Source organism: Harmonia axyridis, chromosome 6 (genome assembly GCF_914767665.1).
Source record: "Harmonia axyridis chromosome 6, icHarAxyr1.1, whole genome shotgun sequence".
In the NCBI taxonomy this organism is placed as follows: domain Eukaryota; kingdom Metazoa; phylum Arthropoda; class Insecta; order Coleoptera; family Coccinellidae; genus Harmonia; species Harmonia axyridis.
In genome coordinates, this window is record NC_059506.1 from 36,868,358 (window position 1) to 36,889,650 (window position 21,293).

General features: G+C 36.4%; 1 protein-coding gene across 2 annotated transcripts; it reads right to left on the reverse strand.

Moving 5' to 3' along the window:
- Window positions 1-6,800: 6,800 nt before the first annotated feature.
- LOC123682921 (lethal(2) giant larvae protein) lies at window positions 6,801-21,232 on the reverse strand. Of its 2 annotated transcripts, XM_045621751.1 has the most exons (12): window positions 21,078-21,225; window positions 20,733-20,836; window positions 15,926-16,344; window positions 14,937-15,154; window positions 14,624-14,850; window positions 13,880-14,111; window positions 13,093-13,818; window positions 12,606-12,893; window positions 11,617-12,133; window positions 10,089-10,356; window positions 7,778-8,027; window positions 6,801-7,584 (listed from the first exon to the last, which is right to left on the reverse strand). In XM_045621751.1, the coding sequence occupies exons 2-12, from the start codon at window positions 20,817-20,819 to the stop codon at window positions 7,580-7,582; spliced, it is 3,237 nt and encodes a 1,078-aa protein (XP_045477707.1). In that variant the 5' UTR covers window positions 20,820-20,836; window positions 21,078-21,225; the 3' UTR covers window positions 6,801-7,579. The 2 variants fall into 2 exon arrangements, with proteins under 2 accessions (XP_045477707.1, XP_045477708.1); XM_045621752.1 differs by lacking the exon at window positions 7,778-8,027 and having other exon boundaries at window positions 20,733-20,837; window positions 21,080-21,232.
- Window positions 21,233-21,293: the final 61 nt, after the last annotated feature.

A 21,293-nucleotide genomic window follows, 5' to 3' on the forward strand; every position in this document is an offset into this window, starting at 1 on the left:
AATATGGAATCGTTTGACGTGAAAAAAAATACGTAAAATCTGTCAGTTTTGTTGTTTATAATTTTCCTTTCAACGCAAAATATCTTGACATATGAAAAAAATTGTAAAAAAATCGAGAAGAGCGCAAACTTGACGTAAGGAGCTTCTGAAAGCTTATCATTCATGCACCCAATATACAAGGTGATTCACCGCGATTGCCTTTTAGACGTTTTTGGAAAACTAATCATAATTTTGAGTACAAAATTTGCAATATCATTTGAATTGAATGAATGAGGATTTAAAAGTGTTCTCTGAGTGTGTGTGTACCTGATTTTGTTGATTATCTACGTTGAGGTGGAACACACCTTGCATATTGGATGTACAGGTTGTTAGGTGCAGGTGTTGCATTGGGGAATTTCGATTTATTTATTTTCGATTACAGTTTTTCAGTTTATCCTTTGATTTCTTATTTTTATTTCCAACAATATGGAATCGTTAAAAAATACGTCAAATTTTACAGTTTTGTTGTTTATAATTTTCCTTTCAATGCAAAATAGCTCGACATATGAAAAAAATTGACGTCAGGAGCTTCTGAAAGCTCGTTCATAAATGCGGCAAATATACAAGGTGGCCTATTAGACGTTTATGGAAAACTAATCATGAGTTTTTGCTGAAAATTTGCATATCGGGGTTTGAGATAATGATCTTTCTCCCTAATATATTTTCAGATGTCTACAACTTCCGGTTATACCGGAAACAGACATCTACTTCCTTATTTCAAATGGCACACCCAGTATATTATTGCGTCATTAGATAGCTTTTTTGATGACAATTTCGGCAATATGCCATACTTTGGGTGAACACTCAATGGTTCATGAGTTGATGGGATTCTTATAACAAAAATGGTGGCGATGAGGACTCAAATCTTTTTGAATATTTAGACAGAAAAAGCTCTTTTCGAAAAACTTGTTTTCTTTTTCGATTCTGCAAATACGTAGTATTATAAGATCGTTTGCGGTTTGGACCAAAAATGTACAGTATAAGAAGATCATGAACTTGGACAACTCAAATTCATCAAAACTCAAGATTTTCAAAATAAAACCTATATTTTTTATTATTTTAGTCCATTCTACGTACAAAAATAGTGGGGGTTACTCAAGCAAAACCTATACCTAAAATGAGTACTTCAAGAGTTATCGAGGAAGAACTTTAAATGAGGAAAAAACGCAATTTCTAACTGTATGGAGTAGTATGTGACAGAAAGAAACTGAAATTCGATGTTTCGATAACTGAATTTGACATTTCAAGAATTGTAATGAATAATTATTAATTGAAAATTGTATTGATTTATGGATTTCTTAACAATCTCAACAAAAAATTAGTTATTATTCATGAAATGTAAAATTTAGTTAACCAAATATCGAATTTTAATTTCTTTCTGTGTTTTTCGGAAGTCACAGACTACTCCACACAGTTAGAAATTACAGTTCACATGAGGAAAACATTAAATTGGAATATATATGCCAAATTTAAGTTAAATATCTTGTGAGGGAAAGGTGTTATGAGGAAAAAACTTAAAAATAAAATCAAACTTTACCACTCTGTATCTCTAAAATGAAGCGTTTCTGTGCTCATGTTTATATGATATCTTTTTCTCAAACTGATCCGAGAATTCTGTCATTTTTGTTTGTACCTCCAATTAAATAACACCCTGTATATAAATAACTAACCCTTCACTCAAGAAGTCCCGAGTGCCGAATCTTACCAGAAAAAAACACATTTTTTTCTCAAAAATTCTACTTTGTTCGTCAACAAACTAGTTTTATCGAGTCTTCAACTTACCCTGGAAATTTTGAGTTTCTAGGCAGAATCGAATTTTCGACATATTCTCCATCAGTGAGTCAAAATGTATCAATTGAGGCCATTCCTGACTCAAATTCGAAAACTGTTTATGGACAAGTTTCTAAGAACTAATTTTTTCTCAATTTAATTTGCCTTTAAAATCAATGTTTCCTACATTCAAGCTAGAACGTTAATGCATTATAGAAATGAAGCTGAATTTTATAGGAACACTTTATTTTTTCGAACCCTATGACACAAATCTCACCACAATTCAACGAACAATTTCAAAGATATCGAAATTAACAAGAATGATTTTTTTTTCAATTAATCAACTTTAATAATTATAACCTCTGAAGTAGGTACCTACGCCACCTTTATTGTAGACACCAGCTGATAAGGTCAACGTAACTCTGTGCCAAAATTTTAGCACGTGCTTAAGCACAATTTTTCCTCGATCAATTATTTTAATGTTTATCATCAGAATTGATAAATCAAATACAACAGAACAATGGTGCATTTGAACTTTGTTTGTAAATGTAATATCAATTTCATCTAGGAAGTTGGTGTTGGTACCAAAATAAATTGCATGAATCACCATGCACACGAAATCTTCGAGCTAATAAAAATCAAAACCGCAACTATTGTCATCGTTTAATTAATTACCAACAATTGAATTTTCTATTCCATAAAACGATTGACTTTCCTTGGAATCGACAGTTATTTTCTCTGTCATTGAATCATATTTGATATTTTGTCAATTGAAATATCTGTTACTATTAAAAAGCAGTAGAAGACAATAAAATTGAACCATCAAGTACACATTCATCTAGTTCACTACGAATATACAGGGTGTTGCTAAATAGGAAAACGAGAGATAATGGATAATTTCAAGAAAGAAGTCTTATAAACGCTTTGTTTTCAAAATACAGGTTGTTTCTTATAACGGGTGTTTTTTCGAAGTATATAACTATAAGTTGGCATTACTGTTCAAGATGGTAACCGATTTAATAACTGTCAAGTGATTTATTCTCAGTTTGGTTTAGCAATTCATCATGAATAGACTCACGCCTGAACAAGGCTTGCAAATGATGCAATTGCATTTCGAAAATAATGGTTCTGTGCGGAATACGTATCGCGCACTACGTCCATTTTATTTTGTTTAGCGATGAAGTGCACTTCTGGTTGAATGGCTACGTCAACAAACAAAACTGCCGCATTTGGAGTGAAGCTAATCCTCAAGTGTATGTCGAAACACCGTTACATCCAGAAAAACTGACTGTTTCGTGCGCTTTATGGGCTGGTGGAATCATTGGTCCGTACTTCTTCAGAAACGATGATGGCCAGAACGTTACAGTCAATGGTGATCGGTATAGAGCCATGATTACTAATTTTTTCATTCCTGAATTGTACAACCATGATGTCCAGGAGCTGTGGTTCCAACAAGACGGCGCATCATGTCACACAGCTCGAGTCATGAATTGGCCTCCAAGATCTTGTGATTTAAAACCGCTAGACTACTTTCTGTGGAGCTATGTAAAGTCATTGGTCTATGCGGATAAGCCACAAACCCTTGACCATTTGGAAGACAACATTCGCCGTGTTATTGCCGATATACGGCCACAAATGTTGGAAAAAGTCATCGAAAATTGGACGTCCAGATTGGACTCCATCCGAGCCAGCCGTGGCGGTCATATGCCAGAAATCATTTTTAAAATGTAATGCCACAAGATTATCTTGCAGATAAATAAAATTCATGTCAATCGAATAATCCATCGTTGTTTTATTGCAATTTAAAGTTCTATAGCTCTAAAAAAACGCCCTTTACATGTAGTCCACCAAAAAAAAAAGTTCTGGAGAAAAGAATTAAGCGGGTACTGTTTCAGAAAAAATTCCACCCTGTATATTTGCATTCGAAATTAGCATATCACATGATGAAAACTTAGAATTGGAATATCTGTGCCCAATTCAAGTTGAATATTTCATAAAGGAAAGGTACTATGAGAAAAAGAACTTGAAAAAAATCAAAGTTCAACACCCCCTGGACTTCAAAAACAAAACTTCATCATTTTTTTTTGTACCGCCGATTTAGTAACACTCTGTATACAAAATTGAGTATAAAATTTACCATCGACGAATCACTATCCTAATAATCTCCCAACAAAACAATTCAATTGAAAACCTTGTATCGAAAACAAGATTATCAGGTCAAATTCAAAATCATATGACCACCACTATACATATTTGGCGCATAGTTATGGCTATACTGAATTATCTCGCATAAAGCTATTTCAATACCAGGTTTAACCTCTTTCGCCAATAGAAAACTCATTTTTTATTGAATTTCAAATGTTACAACCTCCATTTTAAGGCACGTGTTTTTTTTTTTGGGATACCTAACCATCTTTTTCTCTCAATTATTGTGTTGTATTTAAAAGAGAGCCTCCTACCTTTGTTTCGCCTATCTTTGCAGCCTTCGGTTTCATCTGTTTATGACACGATCCTAACAAGTATTGGATTGAGTATTACGCATTTTAAAAGAGAAATTTTATCGCTCAAATATGAATATGCAATCATCCTCATTAACGATAATGTATTTGCTCATACTACATAGGTATAGGGTGTCTCAAAGAATTTTCGTTGTGACACTGTGTAGTATACTGAGATGTAGAATATTTTCGACAGTGTCACATATTGTTCTGAATTATGTGAAAAAATAACGGGATTTGATTTCTACGAAAAATAAATTAAATAAATAGTTGTTGGTACTCAGGCCACATACAGAACTGGTGGCTCTCTAATTATTTCAGTTTTTTTGAGCCAAATACAAAATTTGAATCAGTAAGACATTCTTCTAGAAAGCCATCTATTCGCACTTTACTGAACTAATTATTCCCACGGCCCAACTCGTATAGAATCCTGTGATTTGTTGCTACTAAACATAAATAGGTTCGAGCTACCCTTCCTAGGTGGAACCATTGAGTTTTAAAAAAAAATTGATTTGGTAATTTTACTAGGGGAGTTTATGGCCGGATCTGCTTCAAAATTTCGCACATTGAGGACATCTCGATGCTTAACACCGATTTGCCATCAGGTACTGAAGTGTTGATCGAGATATCCAGCATTGAAAAAAAAAAAAGAATTGGCCGCATAGGACCGTCCGAATTTGGTATCTTGGAGAATTTTCGATTCTAAATACTAACCTACCATCGGTTCCTTCCTAACATTTGGATATTTTTTCGCCAAAATAAGTTTTTGATTCAAATCGACTCCAAAATTTGATGGAATAAAGTATTTTCCATGCAGAATTCCTATTTGCAATCAGTTCCTCCCTGGACGCCCCCAAAATTGAGTTTGAGGGGGTTAAGTCTGCCCTCTGGTGGGATAAATCTGAGACTTTTAATATGGATATGCTTGCCCCACAACCTCAGTTGTGGGGCATTAATCGAGTTGCCCTCTGTCCGCATCTTACGGGACTATTTTTTTCCGCGGCCTTACTTACATAGAATCCTGTAATTAGCCACCCTCAGCAAATCCTTGTTTGAGCTATTCTTCGCAGATGACACTACCGAATCCTAGAAAAAAGTCATTTTGGAAAAATTTTACTAGGAGATTTTATGACCGGATCTGCTTCAAAATTTGATTAAATGACGAAATCTCGATGCTCAATACCGATTTGCAATCAGATAATTCCTAGGAGCACTGTGAACCAAGATATCGAGCGTTTTGTGGGAGTTTTCTTGCAAAAAAAATTGGCTGCGGATGACATTCAGAATTTGGTCACATGCAGAATTTTCGATTCTGAATATACATCTACCATCGGTTTCTTCCTAGCACTCCCCAGAGATGAGATATGGCCAATTTTTTAGAAAAATAGTGCTTTGAATGTGTATACAAATTTTTCTGATCGGAATCGATGCCTAATTCGGAATCTACATCCTCAAAACCCTTTAAATACACCATAAAAAGTTCAAATTCGACCGGTCGTATTTTTCGGAAAAAACAAAGACTATAACCTTAGATGAATTTTGAAAAAAAAATTTGTTGGCTTGAAAATTTGATAGAGGAAGCATTCGACCACGACGAATACGAATCTAAAATCAGTTCGCTTCTAAAAGTTCTCAATTTAGAGATATTTCGAGTTTTGTGTGAGTAATATTAAACTGTTTTAACTGCTTCCTGGTGGCCAATAACTGAAGCTCTGGAAATGGGTAAATATGCCCCACAACTGCGACTCACGATTGCCCCACAAACGAGACTTTCTAGCTGTCAGCTGTGTGTAAACTGTGCTTTTGAGTAGTTGAATCAATTTCCTGGTTGGTCTAATTCGAAATCTACATCCTCAGTTCCTTCCTTACACATCTCAAAACTGATATATTCCCAATTTCACCGAAAAATTATGATTTAAATACATATTCAAAGCACTAACGTTTTTCTACTGAAAACTGAACCCCAATTCAGCATCTAGGACCTAAAAACCCATCGAATAACGCATAAAATATCATCAAGGCCTGATACAGAACTGGTGACACTCGAATTATGCCATTTTTTGTAAAAAGTCGAAAATTTAAATGCGCAGGAGCCATCTATCCGCGTTTTACTGAACTCATTATTCTCGTGGCCTATAACGTATAGAATCCTGTAATAGGAACCTCCTCACCGTAATTGGGTTTAAGCTAATTTTCCTAGGTGGCACCACTAACTATGATCTCTGAAAAAAAACTCCGAATGGTATGAATAGGAAATTTTTATTAAAATCTGTGAAATCTGTAATACTGAAATTTGTATTGAATTAATTATAATTAGCATTTTCATTTTATTATACCGCAGAGTTCTTTAATCAACATTGATTCATTATGATGAGGTTTTGTAATCTTTGATTCAAGTCTCTTGGAATATTAATTCACTTTTAATGACTACGATTTTTCCAATTGGGAATGAAGAGTAAGAAATAAACTAAATCTAGAGAAATAACACAACAGTTTAATAAAATCTTTTATTCATTTAGTGATGCTTATCTCGCATAAATCATTTATAAATATAAATTTATAATAAAATCGGATAAAATATCAATATAAAATACTAACAAAATGTTAAGGCATTAGACAATTCTCGGAAAAACAGTACATTTTAAACATTTCCGAAATTCAAATCATCAATAAACCACTCATCATTCACACACAGTACCTCCACCTGTAAATTTCTTGAATTAAAAACTCTCTTGTAAAAACAACACGACAAAAGTATACAAAGAGAAAAAAGTTCCTATCGAGTTTGTACTTCGAAACAACAAATTCACAACAAACTCGCATCTATGAGAAACTTAAGACTGCAGAAAAAAATAAAATACTGTTCAAACAAAAAAAATGTTTCAAGAATTTCGAAATTTTATCACAAATTCCTCTCGTATAGTACAAATACTGCATATTGCTTAAAATTTAAACTTACGGAATTTCTTCATTTATTTAATACTCGCACACGGAGTAAATAGTCTAAACGGTACTTCATACAAAATTTCAAATTCACGCATAGAATCAGAAATCCTATCCCGATTTTGTACTAAATGGAATGAAGTAAAAAATAAGTAGTTGATCACCAAATTCGTTTTTTTGTTTTGTTCGATTAAGTAGGAAACAAATCATCCATTTGCATGAAATACCAGGGATTGTTGAAAAAGATATGGCATATTTTTCGATATAAAGTGTGCTCCAACGATGCCGAACCCTGTCCACCTCCTCGAAGCTGTCATTTGTCAATTTACTTAGTCTGAAAAATTAAAAATTCTTCCTCTTATTTCACAAATCGTTTATTTGGAAGTCATGCAAATCATAACGGGATGAAAAAAAGGGAAGAAAATGGAAAAATAAGCATTCGTTTAACACATCAAGCTTGAACAAGACAAAACATGATATAAGCAGGAGGACCAACCCGACTAACTTGTAACGCCATTCAGACTTACTTTCTTCGTTATTGGCTGCAGAAGTGGTGGTGGTAGTGGTTGTGGTCGAACTGGTCACGCCCTCTTGGTTGTTAGTGATCACGGTTGTTATGGTTTTCGTTATCGACATGCTTGCTAGATGCCTATTTACATCGTCTATCGATCCCAGGCCTAAATGGTCCCTGACACTGTCTATCGTAATATCACCTATGCTGCTCGATACCGTCATGTTATGCGGCGTTTCTTCGCCGTTTTCTTTCACTTCTTCAGTCTGGAAACCACACAGTTGAACGGTGAGGATGGAATGTGTTACGCGATTAATTTTTGTTTTTGAACGGATTGAACCTAGGCAGATTTATGGTTGTTTTTGTTTGTCGAAAAGAGATTACAGTTCAAATTAAGGACAGCAGATGCAGTCATTTTATATACAGGATGTTCCACTATTAACACGACGCTCTATTACGGTTAGGTAGCTAATTTTATCTTCGTAAAATTCTTTACCAAATGAGAAAATGAAATATAGGGTGTGTCATTTGGAATAAGCCCGATATTAACGTTTGAATAAGTCATCAATGAATCGTCTCATCCTTGGACACCCAGTAGATTTCTCAATGATTATTAAAAAGTCAGTACCTATCTCTATTCTTCTAGTATTCACTTTCAAAGTCTCATTTGAATAAATACATTCTTCTCGTAGTTATTACCTTTTTCGAAAGACCCCCCAAATTAATGAAAAATCCAAATATCTCAGAAAGAATAAGTTATAAGCATATAAAACCTCGAACAAAATTAGGTTCATTTCTTTCATGCATTCTGAAAATTCAATAAAAACAGGTTGTTCCATAAGAAAAACATATGTTTAGCCATGTAGACTACTTTGGTACACCCTGTGTATACGATCTATTAGTGTAGTACAGCCATTTTTTGTTCTCCTGTCAGTGTTCGGAATCCAAACAAATAAATTGTCATTCAAATTATTAGTGTCGTTGAAGGAATTGGCTTATTTTCATAAATAAGAGTATTTGAGGAACGATTTCAGTATTAATTGATAGACAGAAGGAACGAGGTTAATACCAGAAAGTTTGAATCCTGTATCATTCCCCAGATTTTGTAAAAAGCCGTGTTTATTAGTTGAACTTCAAGTTCGAACTTACTGGCATTAATCTCGTGCCTTCTGTCTATCAATTAATGGTAAAATCGTTCCTTAAATAACCTTATTTATCAAAATGAGCCAATTTCTTCAACGACAACGTCCTAATTTGAATGACAATTTATTTGTTTGGATTCCGAACACTGACAGGAGAACTAAAATGTCGGTGTGTAATGTCATCACTAATAGAGCGTATTTCCAAACAATTTGTCAATGCAGCTCTAATGGAGCCTAAGATGCATAGAATCCCTGGTGTGCGTACTGATTCGATTTTGTTTCATACTTTTTGAGACATCCACCTGTTGCTTTGGTGTTTATTTCACCAGAGTTCTGTAAGGTGGCGCTCTACAGAAATTTTCGAATTCCCGCTATCTGCATGGCGCCATTTAAAAATGAAATACTGATTTTAGACTATACAAACTTTCACAATAAATTACAATTCAGTTCCTATCGAATTTTTAATGAAATGTATGGAATATAATGGCAGAATATAGAAGATTTTTACGAGCATAGAATATAAAATATTATTGTTCTATACTCAAAGGTCACGAAAGCAGAGAATCGGGAGAAATGTCAAATATAAACGATGTATGCGCCATCTGAAACAGACGCGATCCCTCGAAATCAAGCAGGTATAAATCTGAAAAATCTCCAGTTTTGTCTGAAAGTTTCACAGGTATAAATTGACACACCAGGTTTTCTATGCATCTTAATGGAGCCTAATGATACTGTGTCGAAAAAAAATTCGAAAAAGGTGGAACACACTGCATATTCATATTATTCGAAACATAAATCTGCCGCAGAACATCCATAGAGATTGTTAATCGAAATTGATCAAGCTGAATATTTAGAGGTTAACACGAAAGGGTACCGAAATAGTTCTTTTGTTAGTGACAATATGCGGTTGCATCCACATTCTATGCAATCATGCCAAGTAGATTATTCAAGTTCGGATGAAAAAAAAAAAATGTGTTTAGGTTATTTGAACGGATGCAGACATGTCGGTAAAATCCCTGCAGATCCCCAGTCCTTCGGAAAAATGTGCTTGTAGGACATACAAACATATAACAGTTCCATCCAGCCAATCTAACAAATAAACTAAACGGATCATCACAACAGAACAATGCTTGAAAATGGACCAACATAGAACACGAAGAACATTTCAGCACAAATCCGGCTTACCTTATTGTCTGTTATGCTATTATTTTTAATCTCCGCATTGCCATTTACTACCACCGCTTCTTCCAAGTCCAAATTTTCCCCAGTTTGCTGTTCCTCAGCCTCTGTCGCTTCTTCGGCGGCCGTTTCTTCTGTTCCACCGTTGGGTATTTTCAAGAAACATCTAGCGTGCGTGGAAAACGTAGTGGACAGGGATAACCTCTGCAGTTCGGAGGACGAATGGAAGTACAGGGCTTCGGCGTTCTTCGTAAATATCAGGGAAGATATGCCGCTGAAACATTCGAAACCATATCTTATAAACTTCCAAAATATAGCAGCCTTAATACTTTTTTGGCAGTGTCGGTTTTAAAAATTATATCTACACATTCAATAGATCTATCACATACTTAAATTAAGCAGCTACCTAAAAGTTCATTAGATCTGAAGTCAGTAGACCTACTAACCATTTACCAATGAAGCTAAGGGCAGCCTGAGCTTGCAGCTAAGTTCACACTGTCAGTTAAACCTAATCAACCAAAGTTGAAAAGAAAGAGCTTCACCAACTAACGGGTGTTATTTTTTCGAGGTATATAACTTTAAGTTGGCATTACTGTTCAAGATGGCGACCGATTTAACAGCTGTCAAGTGATTTATTCTCAGTTTGGTTTGGCAATTCGTCATGAAGAGACTCACGCCTGAACAACGTTTGCAAATAGTGCAATTTTATTTCGAAAATAATGGTTCTGTGCGGAATACTTATCGCGCACTACGTCCATTTTATTTCGTTTAGCGATGAAGCGCACTTCTGGTTGGATGGTTACGTCAACAAACAAAACTGCCGCATTTGGAGTGAAGCTAATCCTCAAGTGTATGTCGAAACACCGTTACATCAAGAAAAACTGACTGTTTGGTGCGCTTTATGGGCTGGTGGAATCATTGGTCCGTACTTCTTCAGAAACGATGATGGCCAGAACGTTACAGTCAATGGTGATCGGTATAGAGCCATGATTACTAACTTTTTCATTCCTGAATTGAACAACCATGATGTCCAGGAGCTGTGGTTCCAACAAGACGGCGCAACATGTCACACAGCTCGTGCCACAATCGATTAATTGAAAGACACGTTTGGTGACCGCCTAATTTCATGTTTTGGACCTGTGAATTGGCCTCCAAGATCTTGTGATTTAACACCGCTAGACTACTTTCTGTGGGGCTACAAACAACAAAGCCACAAACCCTTGACCATTTGGAAGACAACATTCGCCGTGTTATTGCCGATATACGGCCACAAATGTTGGCAAAAGTCATCGAAAATTGGACGTCCAGATTGGACTACATCCGAGACAGCCGTGGCGGTCATATGCCAGAAATCATATTTAAAATGTAATGCCACAAGATCATCTTGCGGATAAATAAAATTCATGTCAATCGAATAATCCATCGTTGTTTTATTGCAATTTAAAGTTCTATAGCTCTAAAAAAAAACACCCTTTACTTCCTAAATATAATAAGTATATCATTACGATAATATTTCGAAAAAAAAACAACTTACTTGATGTCCTCCCTCCTTATCGTAGCTGCAGTAAGCTGCCTCTTGAGCTCGGGAATCGTCAAAATGAGACACTCCCCAATGTTGGTCAGACAGAGGAGATCGATCTCCGAATAGTCCTTGTACTCTGGACGGTTGCCGTGGAAAGTGGCAAAGTTCATCCTCCTTATCCTAGCCCCTTCGTTGGCTGTGAGCTTGTATTTACAGTAGGGCTTCAAATTGGGCAGGGTGAATATCTTGAACTGTTCCTCGGACGCTATGATGACCCGGTGCGCCTGCGTGGTATCGGGCAGCGGCGACACGCCCTTCTCCACCTCCAGAGGCTCGGGGAGGGGCTTGTTGGAGCCGTCAAGCACCGCCACCGCGATCACGGGTGCCCTATGTTTGAGCTGGATCTCTTTAGCCAACTGACAGATGACGGGCTGGGTCTCCCTGAGTCCGGTATTGGGCACGGCTACCGTGAAGGCGTACACCGTGCCGTTGTGTGTGCCCGCCCACAGGGTGGGGTTTGTGTTTTGAGCTGAAAGGAGATAGGGGTGAGATCTCCAATATGCAACTAGTGGTTTTTTAGGTTTCTAAACGTACCGGGATACTTACTGAGCTCGGGTCTCAAACACGGAAGACTGCAAGAAGCAACAGAAGTAATGAATGACAGGTCTAGAGGGATTTTGGGTGAATGAGCAAGCTTACATTAACAAGAATCCATCAACTGACTGTATCTGGATGTGTAACTCGATAAAGGATTAACCTACATTCAGTACTGAAGAGAAAGCAAATTGAGGAGGAAGAGTTTCATGAAACGAAAACAACCAACAAATGAAAACCACAAATGACATCATAACAAACAAAATATCCAAAGATAAGAAGGAATCAGCAAGACACTGAACATTCACTTGAAGAAGACCAACAAGAAAAGAACGTTAAGAGAACTAAAACAGAAAAACTTTCATAACAACAACAAGGATACTTCGAACAAGTCCAAGAATACTTACAGTTGATAAGAAACGTCCTGGCGAAGTACAAGCACCTGACGAAGGACCCCATAGGCTCATCGGCGGGTCTGGCCTCGATCTGTCTCTCTACGGGCTTGGTCTCCGCAAACTCCTCGCTGGTAGGAAGTTTACGAGCCGGCGGTGAAGTGGGGGATGCTGTCGTGTTACCTTGAGGGTTACTGCTTCTCCTCTGCGATCTACCCTTTCTCAGACGTCTAAAGGACTCCCTCAGAGACTTCTTGAAGGACTTCCTTCGGGATATGGGTGCGTCTCCAGCACCGGTGAGATCTGAAAATGACAACGGTGTTATCCAGCTTGCTCTTGTGTTTTTTCCTCTTTTGCTGAATATGTAAGACACAATTTTCGACTTTTAATAGTCTTAAATTCGACTAATACAGTGTACAGATTAGATAGGGTAAAATTGGAGGAGGAGCCAGAGGCGTGTCTATTTAAACGCCCAAAAAACTAAGAACCAACCATCACTCACCATTAGGATTCAACGTACACTTGACCATAACCGCCTCCTTCCTGACGTAATCGAACAAGGCCACGCCATGGGCGGTGCCCGCTGCGACCAACCCCCAATCGGCTTGCAGCACGCAACAAGTAACCGCGGCAGGTGGGTGGAGCTGCAACAGCGACGTGCACTGAAATCCTCGGCTCTGCCTCACGTCCTCCGTCTTGGCCGACAACTGGCTGTGTCCCTTCCATACAAAACCGTCCCTATCGCTGACGATGTTCATCGTGACCGCCTTCACCGGTCCTTCCAGCACCTCCGTGTCGAACTTCGACACCAGGACCTGACCGGCGGTACCGGCTACCACCAGGGTGCCGCTGAGGGGGCACATGTCGATCTTCTTCACCGCGAGTCTAGGATCGTCGGAATACGGATCGAAGATACCCGTCTTCCTGAATGGAGGCCACTCCTCCTCCATGTCTTCGGCGTCGGGCGACACCTCGTCGAAGGCGTCGCCCACGAAGAACTGGGAGGAGCTGAACTTGTAGATGGGCGTGAGGGTGACGCCTCCCGCGTTCCAGAAACGGACGGTGCCGTCCTCGTGGCCTGTGAGGAGGAGCTCGCGTCTGGGTTTGTCAGTGTCTTTGGGATGGAGGAGATCGCCTCCGTCGATTGGCCACGCCTTGTTGGAGTAGAGGTGGCTGGTCTGGGCGCGGCCTGCGTCCTTGAGGAGGTTCCAGAGTTCTTCGGGAACGCCTAGTTAAGATTGAAAAGTGTGTTAATGTCTTAAACTAACCTATTAAACTCGAAAACGCACCTGAAACGTATTGACTGCAGGTGATCGCTGAGGCGTGCAATGTCACCAAATAAGGTAGACTCATCATCTTCCATTCTTTACATTCCAAGTCGATTGCCACCAGTTCTTCTTCGGCAAGAACTATCAAAGCTTCCGGTTCTCCCTTACCACTTCCGTTGTCCCCGTTAACTAAATTTTCCTTACTACCTTCAGCTTTTTCGGGCTTGGAGTCAATTATTATAAAATCTATCACCTGTGGAGAAGAAAAGAATTATTGTATGATCTGCAACGACTTTCATACTAAAACTAAAAATTAAAATTTGAACGAATACTATTTATAGAGATTTCATCAATAACTTTGAAGGTATCTAATTCATTCATCGACTAAACTTTATTTGCATTTCATCCATCTTATACAAACTACTATGTAAGAACTAAATACAAAATAATATACTTCATTCCTTCATTTCTTTGAGCTTATTTCATGAAAAGCAGAAATTATTCCATAATTGAAAATATCGAAAAAAAACAAAAGAGTAATCACTTCTTGCTCAAGTAATACCTTATTCTTAAGCAGTTCTCCATCTTCCGATTCATTATCTGCCTAGCATGAAACGAAATCGCAATAAAGATTTAGAATCCAAGGCCAAGCCACACGAAAAACTAGACAAAAACACTCAAAAACTCCAGAAAAATGCAAAACTAAGCCTTCTTCAAAAAACCTAAAACTACGAAGTAAGAAAAAAACGAAATTATCTCTCTCACCTTGCTGGTGAAGTCAAAACACACATGGTGGTCATCTCCATGGATCACTGTGACCGTATATTTATCACTATAAGTAGCTCTCGGGAGGCCACCGGAGAAGACGATCAAAGGCGTAGCATTTTGTTCTTTGACTAAAATTTTGGGGGTGCTTCTGCAAGGAAAAGGTCCATAGGGCGTCACTGGTTCGGGTTTAACTGTTTCTTCCACGTTCCACTTCATATAACTCCCTAAAACCAAAAATACACGTCTATATCAACACCAACAAGAATAATCTAGGACCTAGAATCGACCGATGAGGTACACCACTACTTACCATCATTATGGGAGCTGTAAAAACTATCACCGTCGTCACTCCAACATACGGACTCCAACTGTTGGCTTACCACAAACGATTTGATGGCAGTGTTCTTCGACTTGTCCCATAGTATCATCAGTCCTCTGTTATAACCGATCAGTATGTTGTCTGGTTTGCCCGGTTGTTCTTCGATGCATTCAACGGCTCCAGGATTCAATTTGTAATCTTCTGGTACGCTGAAAATGGTTCGACATAAATACAATATTCATTTACATGAAAAAATAAAGGGTAAAAAATTTTTCTTCTGATATCGACAGCTCTCTATCAGTAGTTATTAATTATTTTGATGGATTTGTTTTGGTAATTTTTTTTTTAACTGTATTCTTAGCCTTGAATGGTAGAAATTGAAAATAGATAGTCGAGTTTCGCAATACATATTGATACAAGATAACAGACACCACTTCTAATTATTTGAAACGATGATTGATTTAGTACCTTTCTGTTTACAAATTATTGTTTACAAAGATGTATCACCCTACCACAATCTGAAAATAGTTCAGTCTGAGATTAAATGGACCCACCTTCATGTCTCTATTACATAATTCGAACAAAATTATGTTAATGAAGATGTTTACACTTAATTATCACTTACGAACAGCCATAATAGATCATTAGAAGTGATAAATATCTCACTTAATTATAATTTACACCGAAAGTGTTTATCATTCATTAAATTATCTGTCAATGGAGAATAGAAAAACTATTGTACCGAGAATTGATCTTTAATGGACACCCCCAATTCAAATAATTTCCGGAAAATTTTGATAATTTAATAAGAATTAGTCAATATTGAGATGACCAAGAACTTTACGTCTATCCATATGACAAACACAGTGTCAACTTAATACTCGAGAGAAAACCACGGGACCAAGAACGTACCCTTGGGGAACACCCCAATTTTAGGAGAATTCCTTATAGAACCTTACAAATTCAAAACCTCTACTCACTTTTGCATGACAACATCCTGATAAATTATATCCGGCGTCATAGTAAACGTTGCCAAGTCCAGCAGATAGATGTTGCCGCCCTCTGTGCCAAGCAGCAGGTGTTTCTTGCTCGACTCCACGCACAGGGTCGAGATCTTCTTCAGCTTGCCCTCCAACGACTGGAACTTGACCTCCGTGAGGGCGTTGTTGATTTCCCATTGGTGCAGCGAGTTGTTGTCACATAGAGAAACCACCTTGCCCTGGGATGGCAGGAAGATCAACTTGGTGACTGCGGCTGGGTTTTGGTGCTGGCCGTAAAACTCGACACCAGGTTGGCCGAAGACCTTGATGGCGCCTGTGGCCGTGCCAAGGGCCAGCAAGCGTAGGGTTGGGTCCCATGCGAGGGCCGTCGGTTTGTGGGGGAACCCATGCTGGGCGGTCTAGGCAGAAAGAAGGAAAAATTATTGTTCAGGTTGCTTTGAGGTTCGACCACAAAATTGTGGTCGGTCTGTGGTAAGTAGCGCTAATGACTACCGGTCGACCACAATTCTGTGGTAAGTAGTGCTAATGACTACCGGGTCGACAACAATTTTGTGGTTGGAAGTGGTATGTGCGAGTTTAGCCTAAGGGTGGGTAGTAGAATCGGTTTAAGTTATAATTCGAGGTCTATTTCGTCCGAAATGAAGATATTTGAGCTGAAAACGAACATTATTCTATTCTATTATAGATTTTAATGAGTATTTCATCATTTCTTTCAGAAGTGAGCTTGTTAATGAAATATTCAATCTTCCTGGGACCATACGAGGAAATAATAAATAATTGTGTGATATTTTTAGTGTTTATTTATCCAATTACACCAATCGAACACTCTTACTTTCCGGACGTGCCGTGTACATATACAGGTAATGCGGCTAGCTCGAATTACAGTTCATAATCGTATATGTCGGTGACTAATACCATAACGGTAGATCCTCCGAAAGATCAGAGAGAGACTAGCCTAGAAGTAAATAGAACTAGATAGCGTATCATCTGGCTTGATACAATGGTTTGATATTTGCGGTAGTTTCGTAATCGAAATGTTTTAAAGTGTGAGAACGTGAAGCCGATACCTTAAAATGAATATAAAATTACAAAGGAGGAATATCGATTACGAAATATACTGTTACCTGAAAAGATGATCGAAATATCAAAGCAGTTTGAATTTGGGAAAGGTTGTCACTGAAAAATTTAGAGAAATATTGACATATGCAATTTGTTTTAAAAGCACCTGCATACGTGTGTCATTACGCTATTTTTGAATATTTCGACAGAAAAAGATTTTTTCGAAAGAATTTTTTTCTTTTTCGATTCTGCGAGTACGTAGAAGGCTGTTTGCGGTTTGCACCAAAAATGTACAGGGTGTTTATAAGAAGAGCATGAACTTGGACAACTCTAATTCATCAAACTCAAGATTTTCAAATTAGAACCTATATTTTTTATTATTTCAGTCGATTCTACATACAAAAATAGTGGGTGTTACTCAAACAACCCCTTTACCTAAAAAGAATACTTAAAGAGTATTCGAGGAAAAACTTCAATTTATAACTGTGTGGAGTAGTCTGAGACTTTTGGAAAACACAGAAAGAAACTAAAATTCGATGTTTCCATAACCAAATTTAACATTTCAAGATTTGTAATGAATTGTTCGTAATTGAAAATTATATTGGTTTATGGATTTCTCAACTATCCCAACGAAAAATCAAGTATTATTCATGAAATGTAAAATTTAGTTATCCAAACATCGAATTTTAGTTTCTTTCTGTGTTTTCCATCATAGAGAAGAATTACGGTTTTTCCTCATTTAAGGTTCTTTTTCGATAATTCTCAAAGTATTGATTTTAAGTTTTGGAAATGCTTAAGTAACCCCCACTATTTTTGTACGTAGAATCGACTTAATAACAACAAATATAGGTTCTAATTTGAAAATCTTGAGTTTTGATGAATTTGAGTTGTCCAAGTTCATGATTTTCTTATGAACACCCTATACATTTTTGGTCCAAACTGCAAACAGTCTTAAAATACTACATATTTGCAGAATCTAAAAAAAAATTTTCGAAAAGAGCTTGTTCTCTTTTTTTTACCCAATGAGGAATTGTCATCAAAAAAGCTACCTAATGATGTGCCATTTCAAATAAAGAAGTAGTAGTCTATTTCCGTTATAACCGGAAGTTGTAGAGATCTGAAAATATTTTAGGGAGGAAGATCATTGTCTCAAACCCCAATATGCAAATTTTAAGCTCAAAATTGAGATTAGTTTTCCATAAACGTCTGATAGGCCATCCCGGTGAATCATCCTGTATAATATACAACAATTATGTGGTCTCCAAACGGCGCATGAATGAAAAAGCGTCCAAAAGACTATGAATATCTATTTTTAAATTTATTTTTCAGGTTAGCATACCCGTTATGTAAAACTGACAACATTTTCATCATATCTATCGAATTCTAACCTAACAATATACGACTACACTTTGCAGCAGCTACCATTCCAATAAATAAACATACACCGGATGCTGATAACTCTCCTATTTAAAAAAAAACTGATCTTAGTACTTTTAGTATGTGTGAAGTATTTAAGTAACCCATATATTTCAATCTGAATCATTTTACTCTTAGCGGCATCTGTTTTAAACCACGTACTTCAACTTTTCAACATCTCAACAACTGAAGAAATATTAGTTTCTTATCATCTCATCTAAATCTCATAAGTGTACCTTTCTGGCACGCTTCTGGCTTATTACCAAACTTTACTATCTCAGCGGGGCGTTAGAACCTACTCAAATAATTGCTCAGAGCAATTTGGGACATAATTATTTGATTACCCCAACCGAGAACACCATAACCTTTTTGTATTGCATAAAACTGTTATCTTAGGAATTCGTTTTTTTTTACGACGTTTCAAAAAGCATCCAACAGTAGGTACTGCTATAATCTCAAATTCCATTGCAATCCGGACGTCCACCTACTCATTCAATAGTACCTGCACAAGGTCGCCAACATAATGGACAAAAGCAGAATATTTCGAGTACTTGAAAAAGGTGTTAGGAATCCCAAATGATGATGCGTACGGGAGATAAATGACACTTGAATGTGAAAAGACCCATAGAAATCACCCACAAGAAAAGAATTGAAAATAAAAGAACTTGTTACAAAATATTTATTCACAATTTTTTTTTTTAATTTGGTATATAATTTTTTCTTTGGGAAAGTTTTTTCCTCTCTTATCCTTCAATTCACCACAATAATTATCAGCAATAAACTTTCATAAACTCTCTACTTTTTTAAATAGTCCCGAATCTCATTGAAACCTTCAAGATTCATGATGAGTCAATATAAACTGACTCATTTCAGATAGATTTTCCGATAAGATAATTCTTACGATTTTAAGATTTAGAAAACGGTACATTCTGCGAAACATCTACAAGATCTCATAAGTATATGTACAAGTTAATGATTCCTTTCAAAATGTTTTTTTAATCATTTAAAATGAAGTATTCACATTCAATGAAAACGTATCAATTTATATTTATTACGTATCAATGAAAACTCAATTCGCAAAATCAAATAACTTCGTCACATGCATAACCAACTCAGTTTATTCCAAGAATAAACTCTGCCCTGATTGAATAAAAACTTCCTACGTATGCAGCCATTATAGACAATTTAAAATTGAAATTTCGAGAAAATAATTCATTGAAGCGAGTATAAACAAGCTCGCCGGAATTCACAGAATAAAAAATTTACATAGAATATTTTTTAGCATAGAAATAAAAAGACAAAAAGAAAGGTTATGAAGGGTTTGAGCACGTCAAAACAAACAAGGTTCGATGATTTCGCAATTTCCAGAAACTAATTAATTCAGAAAGATCGCTTTATTTGCACTAGATAAAACGATAGGTAGATAAAACTTTCAAAATGTTTACCCTAGATGATATCAAAATAATATTGGTTCACACCCATAGTACTATCACCATTATAAGTTATATTTAATTCATGACGCCTTAGCAAATCAAAATTAGTTATTGTCGTGCCTACATTGTCTGGAAAACTAATTGAACATAATAGGCGTTGTTTCACTCTAGAACCTGATATTAAATTCAGATTTACCAATGGAAGGAAAGTTCTCTTCAATGATAAATTTTCCCTTTTTTAAATCAGTTATAAAAAATCTTAGGCATAAAATTGATTAGGAATAGGAAAAAACCATACTGCATAGCCTACTGCTCCAAAAAAAAAAAGATAACCCTGATATGAAAGCATATATTTACCTCCTACTTCCTTCAAATCAAGAATTGAGTTGACAAGGAAAAAAGCAACCAAAAACCATTAAATCTTATAAGAAAATATTTATAGCGAAATGAATAGGTAATAAAGTATGGCATAGTAACATTCCAACCAACTTAATTGTGAAATTTCCAACATGCAGTTCTTATTATTTTGACTATGAGAAAATTAGTCATTGTTACCTAATTGTTTGTTATAAAACTCTCAATTGAAAACAGTGAAATATAGTTCACTTTTCTTATTGACACAGTTTCCCTCCAAATGCCAAAATACTTAATCTGAACATTTCTTTCATCCTTGGTTGAAATATAATTTCTATATTTATTTCATGAAAATTGCTCAACCAGGTAAAACCTGCATTTTATTTCATCTATTTTCTCATGCATTGTTATATAGTTGCAGAAATACCTTGGATGTACATCCAAACTTAATACCTAATTAACTGTAGAAAATAAATTATTTTATTGAATCTATATTTGACCAATTATCTCTTAGTAGAACTCACCCTACTGTAAGAGAAAAGTTCTTTCTGCAACTTCTGCCTTTCTGTATTGCTTTGATGTGGTGTTTTTCCTTTGATGAATTTGAACATGATTCAAGAAAAAAAAACCTGAAAGAAAATACATTTTCACTTTCCACTACCGAAAATTTTTGTTTTCATTATTGTTTAAGATATCGTTATCCATGAATAATCATAACAATAAACAAAAATAAGCATATGTCATTTTTGTATTATCCCTGGTCGTCGTTAGAAACTAGCCAACGCCTGCTTGGCAATGGTTTATTTCTCTGGACATACGGAATATATACAGTGTGTTGTGTGGACATACAATAGAGATGACTTCCACTCACCTCTAAACAATCTTTTATAAATAAAAATAAATTAACATTAACGAAAAACAGTTCAAAACTTCACAACACAACGTTTAAGAAGCATTATAGACAAAATGACTCACGACCACCGTACGGCACAGAAATGTACACTGATGTATGAATTTCAAACTACCAAGTCTCGAACTACAGATCATAAGTCATTGTTGCCAATAGAAATTTGAAAAACGAATCT

What these genes read in the sequence shown, in the direction of transcription:
- LOC123682921 (XM_045621751.1), bottom strand. Translation starts at nt 20,819, where the DNA reads ATGTTCAAATTCATCAAAGGAAAAACACCACATCAAAGCAATACAGAA. An exon ending in GTGTACGTTGAATCCTAATG is followed by an intron (nt 12,894 to 13,092) that starts GTGAGTGATGGT and finishes TGTCATTTTCAG; the next exon opens with ATCTCACCGGTGCTGGAGAC. An exon ending in CAGGACGTTTCTTATCAACT is followed by an intron (nt 12,134 to 12,605) that starts GTAAGTATTCTT and finishes ATCTCCTTTCAG; the next exon opens with CTCAAAACACAAACCCCACC.